General features: G+C 38.0%; 1 protein-coding gene across 1 annotated transcript; it reads left to right on the top strand.

Annotated features, from left to right (window-relative positions):
* Window positions 1-2,757: 2,757 nt before the first annotated feature.
* On the top strand, window positions 2,758-22,202 carry lrrc38b (leucine rich repeat containing 38b). The gene is made up of 2 exons (XM_084929181.1): window positions 2,758-4,298; window positions 17,077-22,202. Exons 1-2 carry the CDS (start codon window positions 3,671-3,673, stop codon window positions 17,322-17,324), a joined length of 876 nt encoding a protein of 291 aa, XP_084785307.1. The 5' UTR covers window positions 2,758-3,670; the 3' UTR covers window positions 17,325-22,202.
* The last annotated feature ends 1,272 nt before the right edge of the window (window positions 22,203-23,474 follow it).

Raw genomic sequence — 23,474 nt, 5'->3', positions numbered from 1 at the left:
TTGCAGCTGTGAGACAAAAATACATCAATAAGGAAAAAAACACCACTACAACTGAATGACTAATATCAGTTCAAGCATTAGTCACTTAACTAACAAAAGGGCATGAACAGAAGAATGTCAGCCCAATACAAAATGCATGCCCATCACTTGTATTTCATTCAGGAGTGAATGAACAATTATCAACACTGTCGCGTGAATTAAAACGTTTTTGCTGTGATAAATAACCTGTATCACTGGATCAGATACCACGAGCAGGAACAGGGGCCTGCATTCAGTCTTGGTCATGGTGGCCTGTTGCCAGCTAAACCTTAACACATTTAACTACTCAAACACTGGAAATCACATCACACATGGATGATAAGTCTAAAACGAACATAGGTGAAAAGAAAGCACCAATAAATAAACATTTGAGGATAAAACGTATAGAAACCAAAATATAAGCAAGTAAAAACAAAATACTAGTGTTTTTTTTTTTTAACTGAGAAGTGTTTTATGCAAAGGCAGAATCTGAAGGCAGATTGAAGGATAGTGCAGAGGTGAGCACACCATAAAGTATTCCCTGTTTTACTCTAAGTGGAAACATAATGGGGGAAAAAAATGGACATTGTGCTGGGCTGAAGCAGCTATCAATTAATTATGAAAATGTTTACTGAAGTTATAATTCAAGTGAAGAGTGGGGTTATTTTCTCTTAGTTGCAGCCAGAGAACTCTTCTTTTCTGAATGAATGCAGGTTTAAGGCAGCGGTCCCCAACCTTTTTTGCGCCACGGACCGGTTTATGCCCGACAATATTTTCACGGACCGGCCTTTAAGGTGTCGCGGATAAATACAACAAAATAAAACTAGTACCGGTACCGAAAAAAAGAAGATTTATTCATAACACACGTGAAAAGACCCAGGAAAACAGAGTTAACGATAAAAACGATAACAAAATAACGCTGAAAACCGATAAAAACCCTGAAAACTATACATTTCACACCTGAGCCTCAACTCTCGTGGCCCGGTACCAAACGACTCACGGACCGGTACCGGTCCGAGGCCCGGGGGTTGGGGACCGCTGGTTTAAGGCATTTCTTACTGGCTTCACTTTTAAGAGCAGAAGGCTATGTTTGTCTTTCAACAGCCTTATTTTGAACTTTAATGCATATGGAAAGTATCTCAGGTATATGAAACTACTGAGGTAAGATGTGAAACTCTCTAGTGACAGCTGGTGGGCAGGTGTGGAATGACAACAACCAGGTTACAGAACACTTGACCAGCTCTTAATCCTCTCCAGGATATTTAAAGGTCTGCTGAAGTTTGCCCAACCAGTCTACATGTGTTTTGTAGCTTTGACAAGCAACAGGGCAGACCCAGGACATACTGGAAATGTTGGCTGGGGAATGCCTTGGTGTCCCCCTGGATGAGCTGGAGAAGGTGGCCAGGGGAATGAGGTCTGGGTTTCTTTGTTTAAACTGACATGTCTGGAACTGGATAATTTGGAGAAAATGGGTGGTTGGATATTTATAAACTTCTACATTGTGGAAACAGCTGATTTATTTATAACAGACTTCTTTAGGTCAGGAATGATCTACAGATCCAAATATGGGATTTACAGTTTTTCCTTATCACTTATATCACTATATTTATTTGAATACAACAGCAGTAAAATGGACAAGGAGCAGTCAACTGTATCAGTATGTTCCAGTGTAGGAAACTGTTTCTTAGAAAAGCATCAAACTGTCCGTGAGACAGAAAATATTTCATCATACTGTGAAAAACAGCAGTGCCATTAAATTCTCTCAGTGAGATGTAAAGCTGAAATGTGTTTACAGAAAACAATTTACGCTGCCTCAGCTTTTAGAGTTTTACAGCTCTTATATGCTAACTGTGCAAAAATATCCCTTTTTGATGAGAGACCCTTTCACCCCTGTCAACACGATGTCGCTGCAGACATTTCAGTGAATGCAAAGTTTGAGCAAAGAGTTATTATTAGATCTTCTGTGATGAAATGAGTTAGATGTTACTGTCATCTTCCTGTTATTATGGGCAGGTGTGTGCATGGCCAATTTCTGTTAAACTTGTGAACCAGTGTGTGAATCTGTTATCATCTTGGAAATAGACACTGACATTTCATGCATGACAAAGCCACTTTCTTAGACATTTCACACGACCCTCATTCTCCACCGGTCTAATTTGCCATGACCCTGCAACAACCGTGGTCTAATTACATTTACCTGTTAGAGAAAATCCCATTTGTCGAATTCAATACACGCTCAGAATTAATCCTCTTCTTTACGTTATGGGTTGAGACTTGAATGCACCTCAGATACTGATGTTATAAATATGTATAAATTGAAAAGCTAAATAATTAATAAACTTTCCTTTCAAGAGGACAGGTGATCTGCAAGGGCATTTTAACACTACACCAAAACTGTGCTCATGTTCATTGTAGAAACAAAATACTACAGGAACATAAATATACATAAATAAAGACCAATGTATTTACACTTCTATATTTATACATCTGTCTGTCTATCGATATATCTACATGTTCATTGCTAAATGTAAAAAAATGAATAGATTTCTAAAAGTATATAACATGATAGATATTTTTTCCTGGATATGTCTTTAAGGGCACATAAATGCCAATTAAAATAAACAGCATCACATCTTTCAAATTTTATACTTTAAGATACAACCAATCATCATTTTTAACACTATAGGAAGTGACATCACGTGTTGACAGCGTGGTTCAGGCACGCCCCCTGGAAATAATGAGAGGGGAGAGGGCATGTGATAAACTGTGGTAGATTCAGAGGCAGACGTTGGATTGGCATGGCTGTGTGCAGCTCAGCACTGCAATCTACATTCACGAGGCTTCTGCCTGGATATTTGGATTCTCTCTCACACAGCTTTGATGCAGGGCTGGACAGCGTAACACAGCATGTTGCAGGGCACTGGGAGATAGAGGAGGAATAATAAGGGGAGACAACCTTACGAACACTTGAGCGATGTTCCGTGAGCTTCTCTCTTTCTCTCATCAGACCAACGGGCTTTCCTATACAGAGACCTGGGTCCAATGGAGGGATGTAACGATGTTACTCTTTGCTTGTCATGCTTGAATCAGAGCTTTGTATTATATCCTTTTGTGTCAGAGACCTTATTGTCTTTGTCTGTCACTCCCGCCAGATCAACTGTGGGGTAGTGTGGCGGACAGAGCCTCCTCCTCAACCCCCCTCTCCCTTGTCTGTGCCCCCGACGTCTCTTCATTCCCTGCTCGCTCGTGTCTATTTACCACTCTCATTCTACCCTCCCCTCGTTGTTAAAAGCAGTCGTTCTTGCTTTCAAGCTACCTACTGCTTACTATCCTCCTGTCTTTCCTCATTCAAAGCAGGCAGGCTATTATTTTATCCAGGCAGCTCGCTACATGATCCCTTGGAAAGCAGCTTTCAACGCTGCTCTGCCATCTCCCAATTCCTGAGCCCTTCCAGAAATTCATCTCCATAACAAAAGGATGTTTCTCCAGGAGGATTGATCCCCTTCACCCCCTTCAGTCACCCCTTTCCCTCCCTTGTCCTGATCTCCTGCCCTCTGACCCTCATCCTCTTGTTCCTAACCCCAAACCACCCTCTCCTATTTGTCCTAACCCCAAGCCTCTTTCTCCCCTAACTCATTTCCCCCCCTTGACCATGTTGCCATGTGTCTGCTGGCTTCAGCTTATCCTCATCTTGCTGTCCTCTGTCTTATGGACCCGGGGGGAGAACTGCCCAGCAACCTGCTTGTGCCCAGATCCTCACACTGTGGACTGCAGTGGCCGTGGGCTAACCAGTTTACCCGATGAGATCCCCTTGGATGTGCGGAGGCTTTTGCTGGCCGACAACTGGATAAACCGTATCCCCTCTGACTTTCTGGTTCTATACAGTGACTTGGTCTATCTGGACCTCCGGAACAACTCCCTTTCCCACATAGAACAAGGGACTCTCAGCACCTCTTCCAGGCTGGTCTTCCTGGACCTTGGCAGCAACAATTTGACTGAAATCCCTAAGGGGACATTTGGGGAGTCTCGGAGTTTGATCAAACTACGACTGGGAAACAACCCATATCTGAGCAAGGTGAGTGAGGATGCTTTCCTGGGCCTCACCTCTCTGAGAGAACTTGAACTGGAGCGTAATGCGCTGTCTACCCTAAAGGTGGGGGCATTGAGTCAGTTGCCCTCCCTGCGGGTAGTGAGGCTTGAGGGCAACCCCTGGGTGTGCAATTGCAACTTTGCCAACCTGTTTGCATGGCTAACGGAGAACAGTAATAAGCTTCCAAATGGTAAGTAACAAAAAGAGCCATTTTCTCTTCATGTGTTTGACCCAAATAAACCATATCTCTTTACAACATTCAACAGTATTATGGCAAATCCATTACCACAACACTTCTCTGGTCTATTTATGTTTTCCCTGTAGGAGAGGAAACCCCCCTCCCTCTCCCTTGTTCTAATTTTGTGTCTTTTTTTCCCTCCACCCCCACAGCCTATAATGTGTGAGACCAAGTGTGTAATACGAAACAATAGCACTCATTTGAAAGTGAAAACTGCGAGGATAGTGTGTGTATAAAGTTAATCAATTGTTATAGAAAGCAACTTGAAATGTAATATTGTCTGATTTGTAAAGAGAAATGAAACAACTCACATTAAGAATCTAACTTGCTTTTCTAATGGTTTCACATTTGAATATGTAGATAAGCCTGACCTATATCCCGTGTAATCATCAGCATTCATTTGTGGCTTATATTTATATTGGCTATATAATATTTAAGATAATATACATAATTCTCACATAATATTTGCTATTTAGTTGACAATATTTCAGCCATGTAACCTTTTTCTATGCCACTGAAAATCAGACTCTTCCTCCTGTTCCTGTGCTGATTGCTCCATCCATGTGAATTTTAAGGCTCATAATATACACACGCTGTCTACCACTGTGATTTAGCCTGCAGCGTAGAGTTAGATAACAGGACTGAAGTTTTGGAGGCTTTACAAGGCAATCTCCATGTGTGCATGCTTATCTGAGGAATAAAACAAGACAAAGGGGGTCACCATGTCCTTTCAGAAGTATTATACGCAGGGTAAGATCTTCTTACATCATGAAAGCAGAGCTAATGTATTCTAAAGGGAGTTGCATGGTATGTCCCAGATAAAACAGAATACATTACCATTGTTTGGCGTTCTGTTTATCAGGCTATATAAAATATCTTAATCGCAATCAACATTCTCACATAAGAGACAGAAGGTTTCTCAAAAGAGAAGACTACTGCACTCGATCAAAAAGCTAAAATAAACAAATCTGACAGTACTGCTATACATGAACTTTAAACTGTGCTGTACATCTTCTGAGAACTTTGTTTGAATGTGGCTCACAGTGGGTGTATTTAAAAACAAAACAGCAACCAAACCTGTGAATACGCCACAAAATGTTCATAAACAGTTTATTGGGTTTAAAGATGAAGGTGTACAGTTACTGTCAGGGTGCAAAATGCTGCCCTGCATAAACAAAGAAACATGTTTTATCAAAAGCCTGAATAACAGTGTGGTTCAAGATGGGGGTTGTAAACTTGCTCTCGTCTCTTGAATAGGTTAACCGAGAGAAAGAAGATATGAGTGTTTGCAGAAAAAACATGCGCACATCCACATGAGTGTTTTCAAATTTCCAAAGCTGGCACCTTTTTTAAGGAAGTATGACCTTAGATAGTTTGTTTTAAAAGAAACTCAATTGTGTTTCCTGTGCGTATACCTTGTTTTTAGATGTAGCTTAGTTATTGTTCAGTTTATTTCATTTCATTATATTTTTGACAACTAGATTATTTTTCAATTGCTGTTTGTTCTGGTTAAAGCCCCAAAATACTCATATGGTTTAAGAAAAGATAATGATTTGGGTTTGACATTAATATTTTGTCAGACAGTCGGGTAACACCCAAACCCCCTCACCCTGCCAGCTGATGTTCTACCTTGCCCTCTTGTGCAGACAGGATATTCAGATAGTGGATATCCTTTCCAGAATTCCTATTCTGTAATGAAATCCATGGTTAATTATTAAAAGATGTAGTCCAAATCAATGCCAGCCTGCCCTTATGCCTTATGTGTGAAATAACCCTCTCTAAAATTGTAAACTGACTGGGTAACACTCTAATTCAGCTCCCTCCCAAAGTGGCTGGCTGTTACAAACTGCTGACACCTCACAAAAGCAAACTTCTAATATACATTTAGGCCATGGTGTACCATGCTATTGATTCTGCTTCTGTGTTCTTTTTTCATTTGCCCCAAATTTGCAAGTTTAGGCCTGTGAGGAAGCAAAGTTGATAAACTGGCAAGATTACCCAATTCCCCCAAGCAGGAGTTTGCAAATGCATTAATCACAGGCTCTATGTGTTGTCAACTCCCGGGCATAATGAATTGCATTAGCAGCGCTGGCCTTACCTAATATCACACATCACACTTTATTTCCATCTCCAGTCGACATTACCTCCATTCTAACCAATTTCTGTGGGACAAGGTGATTTGAATTTCCCTTATCAATCACTAGAGACCAATGTCTCCACCTGAATCTAATGCTTTTTTTAAGGGGCTAATGGTTAACTCTTTGCTTTTTCAATAGAAAACATTGTTTGTTTGTATGTCACGATGCCAGATGAATCAGTCAACACAGTCGATTGGACTGATTCAGAGGTCTGGACCAAGGCAAAAGCTGGCCAGACAGACATCAACAACAAAGAAGAAGCCAAAGGCCTGGCCAAGCTGCTGTCATGACTGCCAACTGGCCCCAAAACACACTCTCAAATTCAGTTCGTAATGCTTATCTCACCTCATCAGCAGCTTTTACATTCCCATTAGAAAGTGTTTGTTTTCTGGCCCTAGCAGCTTGGACAAAACGCACAGTCAAACCTAATAGTAAAGAGTCTTTAAACTAGTCTATGCTCAGTCTTTTGTAATATTTTATCATTTCCTTTAGACAAAATATGTCTGGAATTTACTTTCTAGTGTTAATAAGACCAAGACAAATAATATCTTGGTGAAAGGGATACTAATTATACTTTATTATAGTCTATTGGAAAACAATGCAAATTAGTACCAGTCACACAGGACAAGTAACTGAACTGAAAATATCTTTCCAAACAAGTTGCTGTCTTATTCTGTGTTTAGTTTATAGAAGCGGCTTTGTGTATCGCATGATAAAACTACACAGCTACCAAAATGCTGTCTGTGGATTATATCCATGTGTTGTTATGTTCATGTATGTCACTAACACCTTGAATGTGTTTTTTGAAGTGAGCAGAAGTTTATTTTACATAACTAAGTTTTCAACCAGCTCATACAAATATAAAGAAGTTAAGAACATATTGCAGGAGAATTTGTGGTTATAGTGAATTGGACTTACAAACACGGTTCATACATGCAGGAATCAAACTGCCAGACCTAATTAACGTAATGGCTGAGCTCTCGATCATGGAAAAATGCAATGACCTAGTCTCTGAAATGCTGTATTGGAAGTGGTTACACAATGAACAGATGGACACTCATTAGTGAATGAGCTTGACTTGGTAAGCGTTTCAATATGTATCAACTCTAACAACCATCATCAGTGTTGGCGTTGCCACTTAATGTCTCACTCATCTCAGAGAAAATCAGTTACAGAGACAGAAAGTAGAATTTAAATTCTCCATTAGTGCGCTCTTTTCACACTTGTGGGTGTTGCATCCTCATGTCTTTTTCAGCAAGCAGCAAATCAGGTAAATAGCTACAAAAAATAGTTTTTAAATTTGAGAATGTTGTCTCTCTTACCAGCAAGAGCTCAATAATATTAAAAACAGAAGGGCTAAGGCTACTCCAGTGGTATCCCAATTAAACACTACATACTCATTTTAATATTCACTGTCATGTGGCTTCAGACTGAAACTAAGTGGTGCTACCACAAAAAGGGTAGAATAGAAAAACAAGCAAACAATTATGTGCAACTCTATGCAAATAGCTTGTGATAACATCATTTGCATGGCCACATAAAAAAACGCAGCTGCTACTGGAAGTGTACTAGTACCATGTGATAATGGGAGCTGTGATGAAAGTACCATCCGAGTGCCAAGTCATAGTCTGCTCCAGCTACGCAGATGATAAGCCACAAAATGATGTTGAGAGAGCAGGGGAAACAAGGCATGAAACACGAAGGTGAAAAAGAAAGTCCAGCTGAAAATCAGTGTAGCTCCCTTGGTTTTGTTCCAATAAACAGAAGACCTAGAAACACTGAAGAATGTGTTTTTGTTTTCTTAGCAATTCAACAAAGACCACAGAAGCTAGACTGCTGCAGGAAAAAGCCTTTCACTAAATTTTAAATCAGAAATCCTTCTCCAGAATTAATATAGAGCACTAATAAACTATCTCTCTTTCTGTCTGTCGCTCTAACTCAAACTAATTTCAAACTTGTAAATAAAGAAAAATTGTAGTGCTATTTTATGCTTTCCCTAGGTATCAATGACTTCCTTGGTTAAGACCTGCATAATGTAGCAGCTGAAGAGCCCATGCTGTAAACTGGATTCCCATTTCATTTTTCACCTCTTGATTTCCCCTGTGATTTTGAGTTCACAGTACAGCGCAATTTCGTGTTTGCATAACAGTGATTACTGCAGGCCAGCATGATGAGTGCTTGGAAGGTGCATCAATTCAGGACTTTTTGGATAGAAAAAAAAAGTTGATGTGCAACACTGATAAAAATTATTATTGATTTTAATTTTTAATTTTTTTTTAATTAGTTAAACCAGACTTACCATTTCTTTATACAAAAACCATCAACTGTCCTGTTGAGCAGTCAGCTGATTAGTCATATAAATATATAAACTTTTCCATTAAAAAAAAAAAAAGAATTAGCACCATTTAAATGTCTAGTTTTTAGCCAACAGTGAAGTTCATGAATGTTTCAGTGGAAGGATGAGTGTAAACATGATCCACTGCTGTCTCCAGTGCTCTTGGGTTAAGGATGAACAAAGGCCATGTATAATTCACAGTGACACAGTTCTACAGCACACTGGCCAGGGTAATTGGAGCTAGAGCTGCCTACAGGGCAAGACAGGCCAACTCTCATGGGCGACGGTAGACTGGATCTGAGCCTCGTCATGCAGTTGCTATCAACACTAGTCGTGGCCTAAACACTTTCACGACAAACTAGCAGTTCATGTGACAGGGTCAAAATCAGAATATTCCTTGACAACGTATCAAGTATCTCCTTTGAGACCTGTTTCCGCACTCCAAAGCACAGTCTGAAAATATGATGCCACTGGCTCACACTCGCATGTTGCCATACTACCCAGCATGATCATTTGCTATCTTTACCGTGGAGAGAAAATATCTGTTCCATTAACACAGACGGACAGCTTGATTTATCTTGGCCTAATTTAATGTTTATTTAAAGTTGGGATGTGAAGGAGAGAGTACCGGGAAGGGAAAGCTGAGTGTGAAAGGTGGACAGGATTACAAAGTGGGATAGCATCAGACAGAGCTCATACAGAAGCAGAAAGGGATAATCTGCCAGTGTCAGAAATAAAAGGTGAAAAGCCAAAAGCATTATCTCGTTGTGAGTGTGTAACATCGTGCATGATAGATTTTTTTTTTTGTTCATCTGTGTGGCCAACTGCGAGGCATAAATGACATACATGACTTGCATATTTAACTGTTTTATCGGGATGAATTATGACAATAGACACATTGCATTGTCAGTCCAATGACATAGTGGAAATATATCTGCTAGCATTTGCTTTTAAACAGTCACCTCTGGTGTTTGGGAATAAGCAATTTCAATTGTTTTTGAGATGAGATGTTTTAAATATTCCCATAGTACAACGATGTCTCTGAGTCTACATGCAGAAGGAATCCCCTTCTGAACGAGTCACCCTCACCCCACTGTCACATACGTGCTCGTCATTTTGTGCAGCTGTGCATTCACTTCACACATTCCACACTCCAGTCCCTGCTGCTGCCCTTTTCTTGCATACATCTCACCATTTTCTCCCAGATTTCCTTCAAATGCTTTGGAGGATTAGAACTGAATCATTTTTCAGTCGCTCTGCAATTATGCCTGCCTTGTTCTATTTACATCCGCTGAATATTGGACTTGAATGGCACATTCATCCCGTTTAATACAGCAGGGAGGGGACAGTTTTGTTAATCATTGTCGCAGCTGGAGTATTCATAGAGAGTACCTCGACACCAGTATGGCCAAATGAAAGCTAACTACTATACGTGTGCAGATGTACTGATGGGGTAATTTTGCTTTTAGCCTTTGGTGCAGAGATCAATCTGGACAAAGACTGTGGTGTTGAGGGAGGGAAGAGAAACAAGCCTCTGATATCATTCTGCCACAGCTAGGTAGATCAATCACGACTGAGACAGCAGATAGCCCGTCCTGTTGACTGGCTATAATCCTAAACGTAATCCATCAACTGTCCGTGCCAGGAATGTAACATAGCTGTGTGGGCCGACATACCTGATAGTGTAAGGATCTGACTTGTGTTGTGTCAGTGCACAGTAGCCTGCTCCTTACACGTGTTTTTGAACTCTGAAAATTGTACCCCGTCAGCTTACTCAGTTAACAAGCTGACATTGACTCATTGCATGGACCTAGATACTCTGTGTACTTTAAGACACCATCTTATTTTTCTGCCATAGTAAGTGTGAAGTTACAGTTACTAGAAATCATATCTTTATTAAATGTTTTGCTGGATTCACAAAGAATTGGGCTTTAAATATTTAAGAGCATATGCTCAATCTAGGTTGATAATGTGCATCTTTGTGTTATCCCCGGGCAACAAAACACAGGGACTGCAGTCTGTATTTCCAGATACCTCATTGCTAAACATATTTACACTGGACAAGACAGGTACCAAATTCAATTACAGGTATAAGCAAAGGAAACAAAGCTTTTTCTCTCTGTCTCTCTCGCTCTCGCTCACTTATGCAGTTGGTATCTGTTAACTGTATTTGCATTGCACTTACTTTTTTTTTTTTTTTTTTTTTTTTTACTTTAAACTAGTTGTATAAATAGAAAAGTCAAAAGAGAGCCTCATCCTTTGAGCCTCTTCCCAGAAGTGAGTTTAAGTTAGTCTGGCTCTCTTGGGGTTTCCTGGCTTCACTGAGCCTAACATTGATGTCCTGGATAACTGCTGTCACAAAGCTTGTTCCCAGCTCCCTGTATTACTCCAGCTATAACAATGCTTATGTGACAAAGGCAGAGTTGTTTAAATAATAGATACTCCTAAATAACTGTGAGAAATAACTACTGAAGCAATGAGTATTATATTAGATGAAAATGTATTCATTTATTTCAGTTAAATTAATAAATGTGATAAATGCATTAAATGTGTTTTAATTACAGGTGAGACTCACAAATACAAGACTTGTATTGTTCTGAGCTGTACCCACACTCTAAGAACTAAAACTGACATTTACTTAAAATTTTTGAGGCAACACTTTTACACTTAAAAATATTGAGTAGATTGGAAACCAGCCAAATCTGTTCAATATACTCGATCAATAACTAAATATTAAACATATTAAGTTGAAATTAATAATTGTGGTTGTTAAACAAACATGAAAAAATTGAGTAAATAACACTGACATGCTTGGTCAATGTAACTGAAATATAGATGGTCAGTTAATCCAAAATTTTGTTCCTTCTACTTAATATTGTAAACTGAACGTAATCAAAATTGTACTTCATATTAAATATTAAATAAATAATATTAAATATGGTAAATGGCCTGTATTTGTATAGCACTTTACTTAGTCCCTAAGGACCCCAAAGTGCTTTACACTGCATTCAGTCATCCACCCATTGGTGATGGCAAGCTACATTGTAGCCAGTGCACCCTGGGGTGCACTGACAGAGGCGAGGCTGCCGGACACTGGTGCCACCGGGCCCTCTGACCACCACCAGTAGGCAGTAGGCGACTGAGACTGTAGGTGCCGGGGCTCGAATCGGCAACCTTCCGATCACAAGACGAACTGCCAACTCTTGAGCCACGATCACCCCCTAACATTCAAATATGAATTTTATTGTATTTCACTAGTAGTCTAAGTCTAAAAAAACAAACCAACCAATATGTAGTTGTGTGTTTCATAATACATGTATGAAAAATGACCACATGTTAACATTTTTCGAAATGAAAATTTAATTTTCATAAACATGGAAATAGCTCGAAATGAACAAGCACTAAAAAGGCAAGAGCCTTTTCCCTTTTAGCCCAATTAGCTTTTAGCTGATTTTAGTACAAGATACTGATGAGTATAGATACCTATTTCTCAAATATTTTGATTCAATTTTAAACAAAAATATTAAGTACATGCAAAGAAGTTATGCTGTGAACCACATACTGAATTTTTTGTCTGAGATAAATGTAAATAAATACCTTAATTTAACACAAACACATACGTTAACATTTTAGACATTTATTTCAACTTATCAAACTCAAATAATTACTAAAAGGATATTCATAGATTTTATCAGGCTCATCTAACTTATATTTATAGTGATATTTACTAAGCCTCTGAATTACTTTTAGAGTGCAGAATAGGAGGAATATGATGGAATACATTCAAATTCTTTATCATAAAAAGCTATAGCGATGATATGCTCATACAGTACTGGGTGGCTACACCCTGAAGCCGACCCTGTTTAGTTACAATGTTTGACACTTTGGATCATTTTTAACAAAATCATGATTTTGCGCTGTTTAATAAGATTTGAAATCTCAGAGTGAAACCATAAAGTCTTCACTTTGGTGAAGAATCATTTGTTTTACATTTGTGTATCATTGGAGTTTGTGGCCATTATAAGGAATGCAGGTTTAAGGTTCTTCTGCACTGGCTTGACTTTTCATAACTAAGAGGCTTTTTCCATTCATACAAGTCTAGAGTCTGTTATCGTTTTATAAGAGAAGATTTGTTTGCATGTAATTTCAAAATAATGGATTATAATGGATTTAACTGCAGTCAGTCGGCTGTAGCATTGGTGAGATTTTGGCTGTAATTTTATCCCATGGGAGAACAAGCTGGGATAATGTTTTTTTCTTTTAATGTTAGCTCACAGTAAAATAGTAAAATAGTAGTACTACCAGGAAGAAGATAACTTTGCTGTCTCTTTCTACCACTGATCTGTTTTCTAAATCCATTTTGATAAATGTGATAATGCTGCTACTCCTGCAGGGGCCATGTGTTCACTAGGATAATTTTAGTCTCAGATGTCATTAATCAAGCATCTGAAAGAGGCAAGACCAGACAGAACTATCTCAAAAGGCAAAGGCGAAGTCTCTAAGGTGACTGGTTATTTGCAATGCAGAAAGCACATTGTGAATATGAATGTAAATCGGTTGTTTTATGCGCAAATGGACAAGACAGGTAGTCTTTGTATGTGATAATTATGCTAGAGGTGACTTTTCATTCAGCATGACTGCTGTTAACCAGTTAATGCAAATTAATTTGCATTCTACCCATGTCTATTTTTTGGAATATACATGGATGGTGCATATTAGATAAAACAGAAAACAAGATGCTTCTTTATACAAAAACAATTAATTTCGTAAACCTGTATATTAAAGGAGGAAATCACACTCTTAATGTCTATAAAGTAGGTCCAAGCAGTAGTTTTGAGTACTGTCAGAGAAAATAGAAATGTTGGAAAAAATAACAATTAAAAAAAAGAAAAAGAAAGAAGCCCAGCTGATTTAAACTGCACTTTGCAAATTTCAAAGTGTGAGCCATGTGGCTGGTTACGCAATGCAATGCTTAGAATAGTGGATTTTGAAAGCATTAAAAGCCAACAAAACGTTTCAGCTCATACTTGTCACGAAAGGAGATTAAACATCTCTAAATACATTGCGACCTTTATAAGGCCAACTTTGCCTCTTCAGCACATGCATGTCACGCAGACAACTTGAATGAGCAGTATTCTCACAGGCAGTGAAACATGAATTTGTTTTGATCTCTGATTCCCAGAGCATATGGCCGACATGTCGTGGACTTAATGATGCCAGGAACCAATATGCTCCTCTTGAGCTACATAAGGACTGATGGTATTGGCTTATTGAAACCTCTTGATGCTGGGATTTTGTGATGAAATTGAAATACATAAATGCCGTGGTTCTTAAAAAATGGTTATAACAGGTATAATATATTAATATGTCCTGTCAGAATTACTCCCAAACATGATGAGTTGGATGTGGCATTTTTATGTAAGTCTAAAAAGAGCAGAACCACCAAACCTCATTGTTTTCCAGGCTATAATGCATTCATAAATTGTTTATACAGTTACACTGGAATACATTAATCATGATGTCTGTAAGAAATGTGTTTTCAATGTTTTGTCTGACCTATTGTGGTCTAGCACAAGTGAAGAAGGTGCTTGGAAAAAGATGGATGAAAACAGAGGAAATTAAACTAAATCAAAATATGTGCATGATTATTGACATTTAGATTTCGTACTTTATTGTTTAAAGGTTTAGTGACAAACACCCTTGCCGGAGATGGAGATGTGGACAGAACCTTATGAAAAACCCAAATACTGTGACAGTTGCTATTTTAAAATAACATTGAATCAAAATAGTGTATTTAATATGTATGAAACATAACTTTTTTCCTGTCTTGTAATTTTGGGTTATTGTTATCTTGATGACGTGTTCCATAATATTTATGTCAGCTGACATGTAGGAGGTTTTTATTAGATTGGTGTCACTAAGTTTCAACAAGGTCTTAAACAGTGTAACTAACACTCTAATGAGTCAGTCAAAGGACCATCACATATTTCCAATTATATTTACATTTGTACATTTATATTTCCAACTCGCTTTACTTTTGAAGGTTATTTGTTCCTTTACAACAAAGTTGTATACATTTAACAATTATTTAATTGATCATCACAGATGTTTCAGTTGTATTATTAACATTCCTCTAATACTTTACCACAATTTAAATGTCATAAATTAAACACCACATAAAAAATGTCATTTTGGTGCAGAATTAAGGTATTTAATTGAACAAACACACTCTCGGGCAGTACTGAAAATCTTCAGTATGCTCCATGTTGTGCTGACTGTTGAGCAAAGATCCAGAATTGATGTACTGCCAAGTGTGTGCATTTGCATGCACAGTATCAGTAGAAAGTAGCCACCCACATTCTAAAGATTTATCTCTACCCACCTATAAACTAACACTTGCATCCATATGTCTAGTTCTTCACACAATACATTGTCAGAGGGGGAAAAAGTACATACAGTCTTCATTAAGTAGATTAGGTAGATAGTGAATGTCTCTGTTTGCTGTTACCAAATTGTAGACTTAGTGACTTTGCCTCCATACCTAAAGAGGGATATGAAAAGTGGATTCAGTGGGTGAGGCAACCATAAGACTTAAGTGGAGTCTGAATCATAATAATTAAACCAAAAATGCTGTTCTTGATTTTTCTGGATCATTCCAGCCCACTGTAATTCTTGAGTACTGCTATTAATGATGTCTAAATTATATGTTTTTACCTATTTTACTGATGCTTATTATGTGCAACAAGCACAGCTGATGGGTACACCAGTAGGATAGATTTTATATATTATTGTTCCCTCCATTTACCTTGTGGAGGTACAGGAAACAATAACTCCCCTCAAATGGCTTAAGCCAAAAGTATTGGGCCTTTTTTAATGAAAATTTAAGTAGAGTAGATATTTGTACAAAAATGCAGGGAATAAAAGTAACAAGTTGTCAAAAAAAAAAACTCAAGTAGAGCACAGAACAGAACAAAATATTTGTACTACGTTACTTTTCCCAACTGTGCACATTGCCAGTATTTAGTTACATTAAATTTGTTGATGTATAACATTTGCAGTATGAAGGTCAAGAAATACAGAAAGAAAGAACATTTCTAGCACCTAATTAGAACTTGTATCAAGTTAATGTCAAATGTTAATCAAGTTTTCATTAAAAGAACTTGAATCCCTGACTCTGTCAGCATGAACACCTTCTGTCTTTAGTGATAGTATCAGTGGCCTGTAATCAACACATGCGTGTTAAAACTGATCCGAATGATCCAGTGCTGATGTCATTTGTAATCACGAGAGGAAAAGAAGACTCTGATAAAGGGCTTGTATCCTTGAAATCCAATAAGCCACAGTCACTGTCCTTTTCCATTTAAACAATGTCTGAACAATAAACCACGTTAAAGTGACAAAGGCACAGAGAGCAGCACTCACTGATTTATCACGGCTTCATCTTGAGATGAGTTTGGTCAAGGTGCCCCTGTCTGAGACAGTGCCCTTTGCTAATGCTGTACATCAGTGGATTTTTGGAGTGCAACAGAGATCATATTCAACAGTGTGTGCATTCTAAGAGATCTACCTTGTGCAGCTAGCAAATTAAATTATTTTTAAAATTATTTTCATTCACCAAACCATTTGAAACTAATGCATTGATCATGAAAATGGGCTGCTTTCACAGCACTACAGCACACTAGATAAAATCAACCATGTCTCACTAATGCATATACTGTATCACTTTTCTTCACAGTATTTCAGCTGTATTCCAAGAGTGAACCTACAGTCATGGTGTGGGTGGGTGTACTGTATACACAGTGCAACTTCAGCTCATAAGTGAAGACTTCTGATCGACCTTACAGTTATTAAATCAGCTCCCACACTTAGGAAGAAACCACGTTACCCTGTTGAACTGAGATATTCCACTATCACAATTAAAGGGCTTCATACAAAAAGGACAGCTCAAACTATGCTCTCCACTTTTCTTTGATAGTCTTTAGTTCTGAGCAGGTGTGGGCTGCATGAGCAGTAGATCAAATGCACATCACCTTTAATTTTAAACCAGTGGGGAGTTAAATTAGAGCTCTTGTGTTTGTGCAGTGCATATAGTGAACTGTATTAAGGCCTACAGTACCTGGACTATGTGCTAGTTTTTGTATATGATGTAAACTGTAATGTAAGTACTGCCATAGAATGAATTTGTATAGAAATGAATGAATGTGAGGTTCAATGTGTCTTGTTCATTTGTATAATCGCATTTACTCTCTCTATGTAGGGGTCAAAGGTTTGGAGTGCTCCCTCCCTATGGATGGCAGACGTGTATCCCTTACCCAGCTCTCAAAGGACAGCTTCCGTGAGTGCCAGGCCACCCTGACTCTAACAGACCTTCTTATCATCATTTTCTCTGGCATCTCAGTGTCTGTGGTGGCCATTATGACCAGTTTCTTCCTGGCTTCAACTGTTCATTGCTTCCAGCGTTGGAGTAAAGGCACTAAGGGGGATGAAGAGGAGAGTGAGGAGTGAGAAGGACTTACTTTTAAAGAACTGCGCGGCCCTTCTCCTTCCAGCAGTGAGAGAACATAGAAGACAATGTGTGCCCCATGCCGTTTCCTTTCTGGCCAATATCCAGGACTGTCCAATGGTACGATCTTGCCCTGTTAAGGCTGAAGTTGTTTTCTTTGCACATAGACTTCTGAAATATGGTAATAAAAGACACTGGAAAGGAATGAGTCCTATTAAAGGTTAGCGTGTGTGCTGCACCACTTGCAAAATGCTATTATAGAGATCTTATTTTTGGCTGTTAGCGCTTGTGGTCATTTATGGCCACTGGCTCTTGGCTCAGTGTTATAAGTCTACACAAATATGCCAAGACCTTTATTAAAAAAAAGAAAAGAAATAGATAATAAAAAAAAGTGTTGCTCCAGTACTCTCGTATTAGTCTTAGTCATACCAAAAATCTTTCAAAATTTAGTCATGTAGGACATTCAATCCTGGAATCTGAAATCCTGTAAAAATGGCTTCAAAGTTAGTGTGACCCTTTGAATGATTTTCACTGGGGTTTTATCTGAGTAGGCCAGAATGCTTGATCTTGATTCCATAAAAAAGGATGTCATATTGACCAGTGACCTCGATATTTAACTGCCTATAACATGATATGCTGGCATATCCTGCCATTTTCTCGAGTCTCTGTTGGACAGCCACTCTCACTAACATTAAGACGTTGTTCACAAGCACTGAAGAAGGCAAATACTGTTGTTCTCTCTGCATGTAGAATTAGACTGTGGCAGGGATGTCAGCTCAACAAGCAGGATTTGGGTAATTATGTACTGCAGGCGGAAAAAGCTTCTAGTGGGTCTGCACATTCTAGCACATATTTATTACATAATCACAAATTTATGTACAAAATAAAATGGTGTAAAGTAAAACAATCATAGAAATCAAGAGGACATACTGTAACTTCCTTAGATTGATACTTGTGAACTGTGTAGAAAGAAATTCATAAAATATCAACAGCATAATCAATTAAATGAATAAATTATGGTAAATGCAATATAAAAATAGAATCTATGTAGAATTATTGTGTTAAATGATGCACTTTAAATGGTGAACCTAATTTTGGCTAGTCCTCAATTACAGCAAATAGACTGGTACTGTGTTCATCTGCCAAAGGTTCAGATGGAGGAGAAATTGCATATAAGGACTTTTGTTTCTAGTGAGGTAAACACAGCTCCCAAATCAAAGCCAAATCACACTGTACACACATTTTACTTCAACAGGTATAATCTCCAAAGATTTACATTTTCTTCCATTCTGTCTTACTTGGTTATATATATGACAGTGTTCAACACTTACGTTAACAGGAAGGTCACTTCAAAAGAAAAAGGGAACGAGGGTGACAAGCAAGAGTTTGGCTTCTTTAGGAATAAATAATTAAACATCCAGTAATATTTTAAAGATGTCTTACATCTTGCTGTACCTTTATTAGAAAGTTTGATATCTTGCATTAAAGTTGAGGCTTTGATATTGACAAATTAAAATTTCATATCAAAATTCTTATGGCTACATTCAGACTGCAGGCAAAAGTGTCCAAATCAGCAATCAGTTGAAATACCAACTTTTTAATTTCTGATTTAGACCAAAATTCCCTGGTAAATGTTAGACTATTCTTTGACTGGCTGCAGTGGTGTTTGGCTTTGCGTGTTTCTCCAGCTTTTGCAGTAGCACCCCGCTGTGTCACACACGTTTTAACAGTCCAGTGCCTGGTAGTTAGTAAGGCGTTCTTCAATTTTTGTTGTTGCTGGCAAACAGCTTCTAGGTGAACTGCCAAAACTTTCTGGCTGTAGCATTAGATAGTACAGCGAGCTGGTAGAAAAAGTAGAAAGAATGTATATGTGAAGACAAGACATATTTGTTCTAACAATTTAATGACTGTTCAAAAAAGATAAAAAAAAAATCATGACCAGCCAGAAGAGTTTTTGCAATGCAAACTCAATCAAAACAGTCATGTCGGTAAACACGCAGCTTTTACATCACTCTTAACAACCCAGCCTTGTTGGCAGGTGATAAAACCCAACTCTATGTGCTTTTTCAGGGAGCAGATGAGGCTAAAAGAAAGTGAAATCCAAAAGAAAAAGTGAGAATTAGAATTTGTTATGATATGAAAACACTGATTGCTGGAATATTTCATCATTGGCGGGGATAGTGTTAAGAAGCTGGCTCTCTTTTTCCTCATCCTTGTTGTCATCCTTATGAACTATTTGGCTTCCACTGTACATCAGCTTATAAAAGAAACACTATGGCCTCAGTGGCCCATCTGTTTAATTCTTTACAGCATGCTGCATGCAACATTTTTGTTTTTGTTCTTTTTCAAATGTGGGTCAGTTTAGGATGGCGAGCAGTTCACCGTGGAATTAGAAATGTATTTACTATTTAAACTGGCTATTTAAGTAGTTTTGTGAGCAGGCACGCAAGCAACGAACACAACAACAACACAACGTCAGATATGAGCATTAAATCTGAATTGAGCGCTAAAGCTTGCAGTGTGAACGTGGCCCGACTTCATGAACAGGATCTGTATTCAAAGCAGCAACAGTACAGCACATTCCAAATTTAATAAACTTATGCCCTGAATTTCATGGATGTCTTTTTGCTACAATATTTGCATTTTGTATATTTAAATCCTCCATTATTAAGATATGGAAAGCAGAAAGCTAGACTCTTTTTTTGCCACCCAAACTGAAGGTATATTGTACTGCTTCTTACATTCTTGTAAGGCATGAATAATTCAGTAAAATTGAGATATGTAGCAGAAAGAATGTCAAGCCTCTAAATGCAAACAAACAGCAGATAGAAAAAGAGCCATGAGAAAATAGTCATTGTTTCTGTGTGGTTAAAAAAAGTTAAAAAGAATTCTAAATGCCTCTGTCCCCTTTGAAGAAGTCATAGCCCTGAATGTGCATCGTTTTTAAGCACATTTTTGCAGAAACTGACAAAAAATAAATGTGGCCTTCTTTGTTATTTTTCCATTTGTGTAGGCATCAATAAAAGCACAAAGGAAACTCCTATGATCCTGGTACACACTCATGAAATTTGTGTTATCTCATACTGTTTGTTGGTACCAGCCTGTAATGTCACATGTTGTGCTGAAAATGCCACATCCTTATAAACAATGTGATTTTTACTGTATGGATGTTGTTTATTTGCTAGATTTGACACCATCTGGTACACTTTAAAGATATGATTATTATAAATTTATATAAAATGACCTCTGAATAAACTCCTTTCATAAATTGTCCAGTCATAACGGTAACTAGGTATGTCAGCAGGCCTGTCAAGCTTTGGTTTTCTATACTGAAGTGGTGTGCATGCTCTACAAGATGAGCAACAGTGCATATCTGCAGAATATAACAAAATAAACATATTTTTGTGGGTTTACAGATTCATATCTTTTCAGCATTGCACTTAGCCAAGATTGCACTATATGAGAATTTAGAGTTCTAATGGTAGCACCTCCTTCCTGCAAACGGGGAATTTGATGCTTATCAACTCCAGCCAAACTTATGTTGGCTACTGCTACATTTGCCAAATTTCTGTTCTTCTTTTCCTCTTTTTCATGGAAAAGTAAAGCAGGGTGTTTGAAAGTCGGAACAACAATTCATAGCACTAATCAAACTGCATGGTCAAAGGTTGTTTCTATAGTAAGCAAACATTTAAAGGTTTATGTAAGAACAAATAACACGTATTATGTTTTTTTATTATAACAAAGGTCTTTTTAATTGGTTCTGAGTAGCTTTGTACACAAAGTGCTGCTAATCTGAACATATCTTCCACACATGTCAAGTAATCAGAAGCTGAAGCCACATTTGTAAGCTAGCTATGAGAAGCATACTTTTATATTTCCGTGCAGTGAACGACCCAGTCCTTCAGAATTAAGATCACGCGTGATTTTTTGTCTTTTGCTGTTATAACTTTAAACAGCAGCATTGCAACAATGGAAAGCTTGACAGGCTTGAACTAATCAATTCTTTTTTGCACCTGAATTTCATTTTTAAAGTCTCCAGTTTCAACTTGAAACTGACATATTCAAGAAAAAAAAATGACACCATTGGAATAGCTAAATGGGATTAAATTAGCCGAATCATTTTTCCGTTAAAAGGCAAACTACATTCCCAGCTAATAACAACAGATACATACCTAAGTCAAGGAATCAGAGGGAGGCTTTTGATACATATAATTTCCAACTACTATGTAGTTACTGTACATTAACAATTTATTTATTTAGCTTAATTGTTAGTTTAAAGCATATGTTAGCATGGCAGTTTCCTCTCCCTTACTTGTTTAATTAAGTAACAATATCAGCACATTACAGCATGCACTGTTGAGTTATCTGCAGTATAAACTTCAGATTCATTTCTATTTTTCTATTCAATTTCTATTCAAAATCTGTCCCCAAAATAACATTCTGGCGTTGTGCACCCTGGAAAGCAGAGGTAGTAGTGGCTGCTCTCGTACAGTGTGTCTCAATATTGCTTAGAATACCAAAAAAAGCCATGTTATGTTTTGTCAGATAAATGTCAGTAAGGCTTAAATCTAAACTGGGTGACAGAAGAGAGTGGTGACAATGCTACTGCTGCTGAATGCATTTCCAAATGTCAAACAGATACTGTTAAAGAGATCATATGTGTAGCTGTATTTTCATGTTTCGTTAAAAAAAACAGTAATACTGCTAATAAAATCCTTTCTTTTCTGTCTTCTGGTCTGTATTTGTAAAGACACTGTGTTGTATAAATACAGATTTAAAAAAGGATATTCATTTGCTACTAATGAAATATGTTTAATTTTCCATATACCTCTGATACAAACCAAATTGTACTGGACAAATAATAAACATTTTAAAACATTGTTTGCCTGCACTCGTAAAGAAAGCAAGGGGAAGGGTGTGTTAGTGTAAAACATTATTTACGGAAGAGGACCTCATTCAAATTCATTCGGATTTTTCTGTTTCAATCACATGCCATCTTCAGTGGAAATGTGATTCGTCACGAAGCCTGCAAAGTCTTTAAATGATCCCATAATAATTGTGACTGTCTTCCTTTCGTTTCCCTGGACCTGACAGCTTTTCTCTTGTCACAGCAGCAAATGAGGAAGGCTCATCTGTAAACACTGCACAGTGTGTTATTTCACACAGCAGTGTTATCACACTGCAGGTATGCAAATCGCTGCACTATTTTTGGAAAGGGTGTTAGAGAAATTAGAGACTTGGGAGAAAAATGAAATACCATATGCTTGCATAACAAGTATCCAGCTTGTTCAAATACAATATCTGTCAGTGTGAGCTTTCTGCATTTGGACAATTGTGCAATATGATGAAAGGATAAAAAAAAGTCAGGAGGATTACTCAACATGCAATGCAATTCCATACTCTTACTGCTTTTTTGCAGCCTTTTTTCCCTCTATATGCACGGCACAAAGGAGTAACCTCTTTGGATGACAGAGGTTTGCATTTTCTTGATCCCTCATACTCATGATTCATTTTTCCATATTTTCCCCAGCATGTGCCTTTGTCATGTTCTCTTGTGAGAATCTTTTATACAGTCTAACAAGGTAATGTTTTTTAAAGCCGTCTGAAGAGAATAATGGGATAAAAACAACCCTTGGGGCATGTAATGTTAGCTTGACAGAAAGCAGGCGGATGCTATACTGCAGAAAAGAAAGAGCTGAGATTCATTTATTGTGACTCCAAATGGGAATTACTACACTGGATACAGAGCAGAATGCGGGAAAGACTTGTACATACTACATTCATGCTACACTGAAAAGAAGTGCTGTGAAGGTGGTCGTGATGAGGATTCTCCTGCAACCATTTACCTCATTTGGTTGTCATGGCTACACAGCCGGAGGCCCGAGCTCTTGGACGCCGAGGCGGGAACAGGGAGAGGGAGGGATGCTGGGAAGCTTGGCCCTCAGTGTGCGACTGCCTCGCCTCTCTTTCCATGCATCAGCTAACTGGACCTGGCATCTAAAAAGAAAAAAGAAAAAGAATGTCTGAAGCGCTGTGGCCCTGTAAACCCATTTTAGACTTTCACTCCCACCCCCATCATCACTGAGTATATTAATGGCATCAAACATGGAAGGATCACTGATCTTTTTCAGCAATAGTTACAGCTGCTTCAC

Source organism: Perissodus microlepis, chromosome 5 (assembly GCF_051167445.1).
Source record: "Perissodus microlepis isolate ML-2025 ecotype Zambia chromosome 5, ASM5116744v1, whole genome shotgun sequence".
NCBI classification, from domain to species: Eukaryota; Metazoa; Chordata; class Actinopteri; order Cichliformes; family Cichlidae; genus Perissodus; species Perissodus microlepis.
This window is presented reverse-complemented; position numbering and strand designations above follow the sequence as displayed.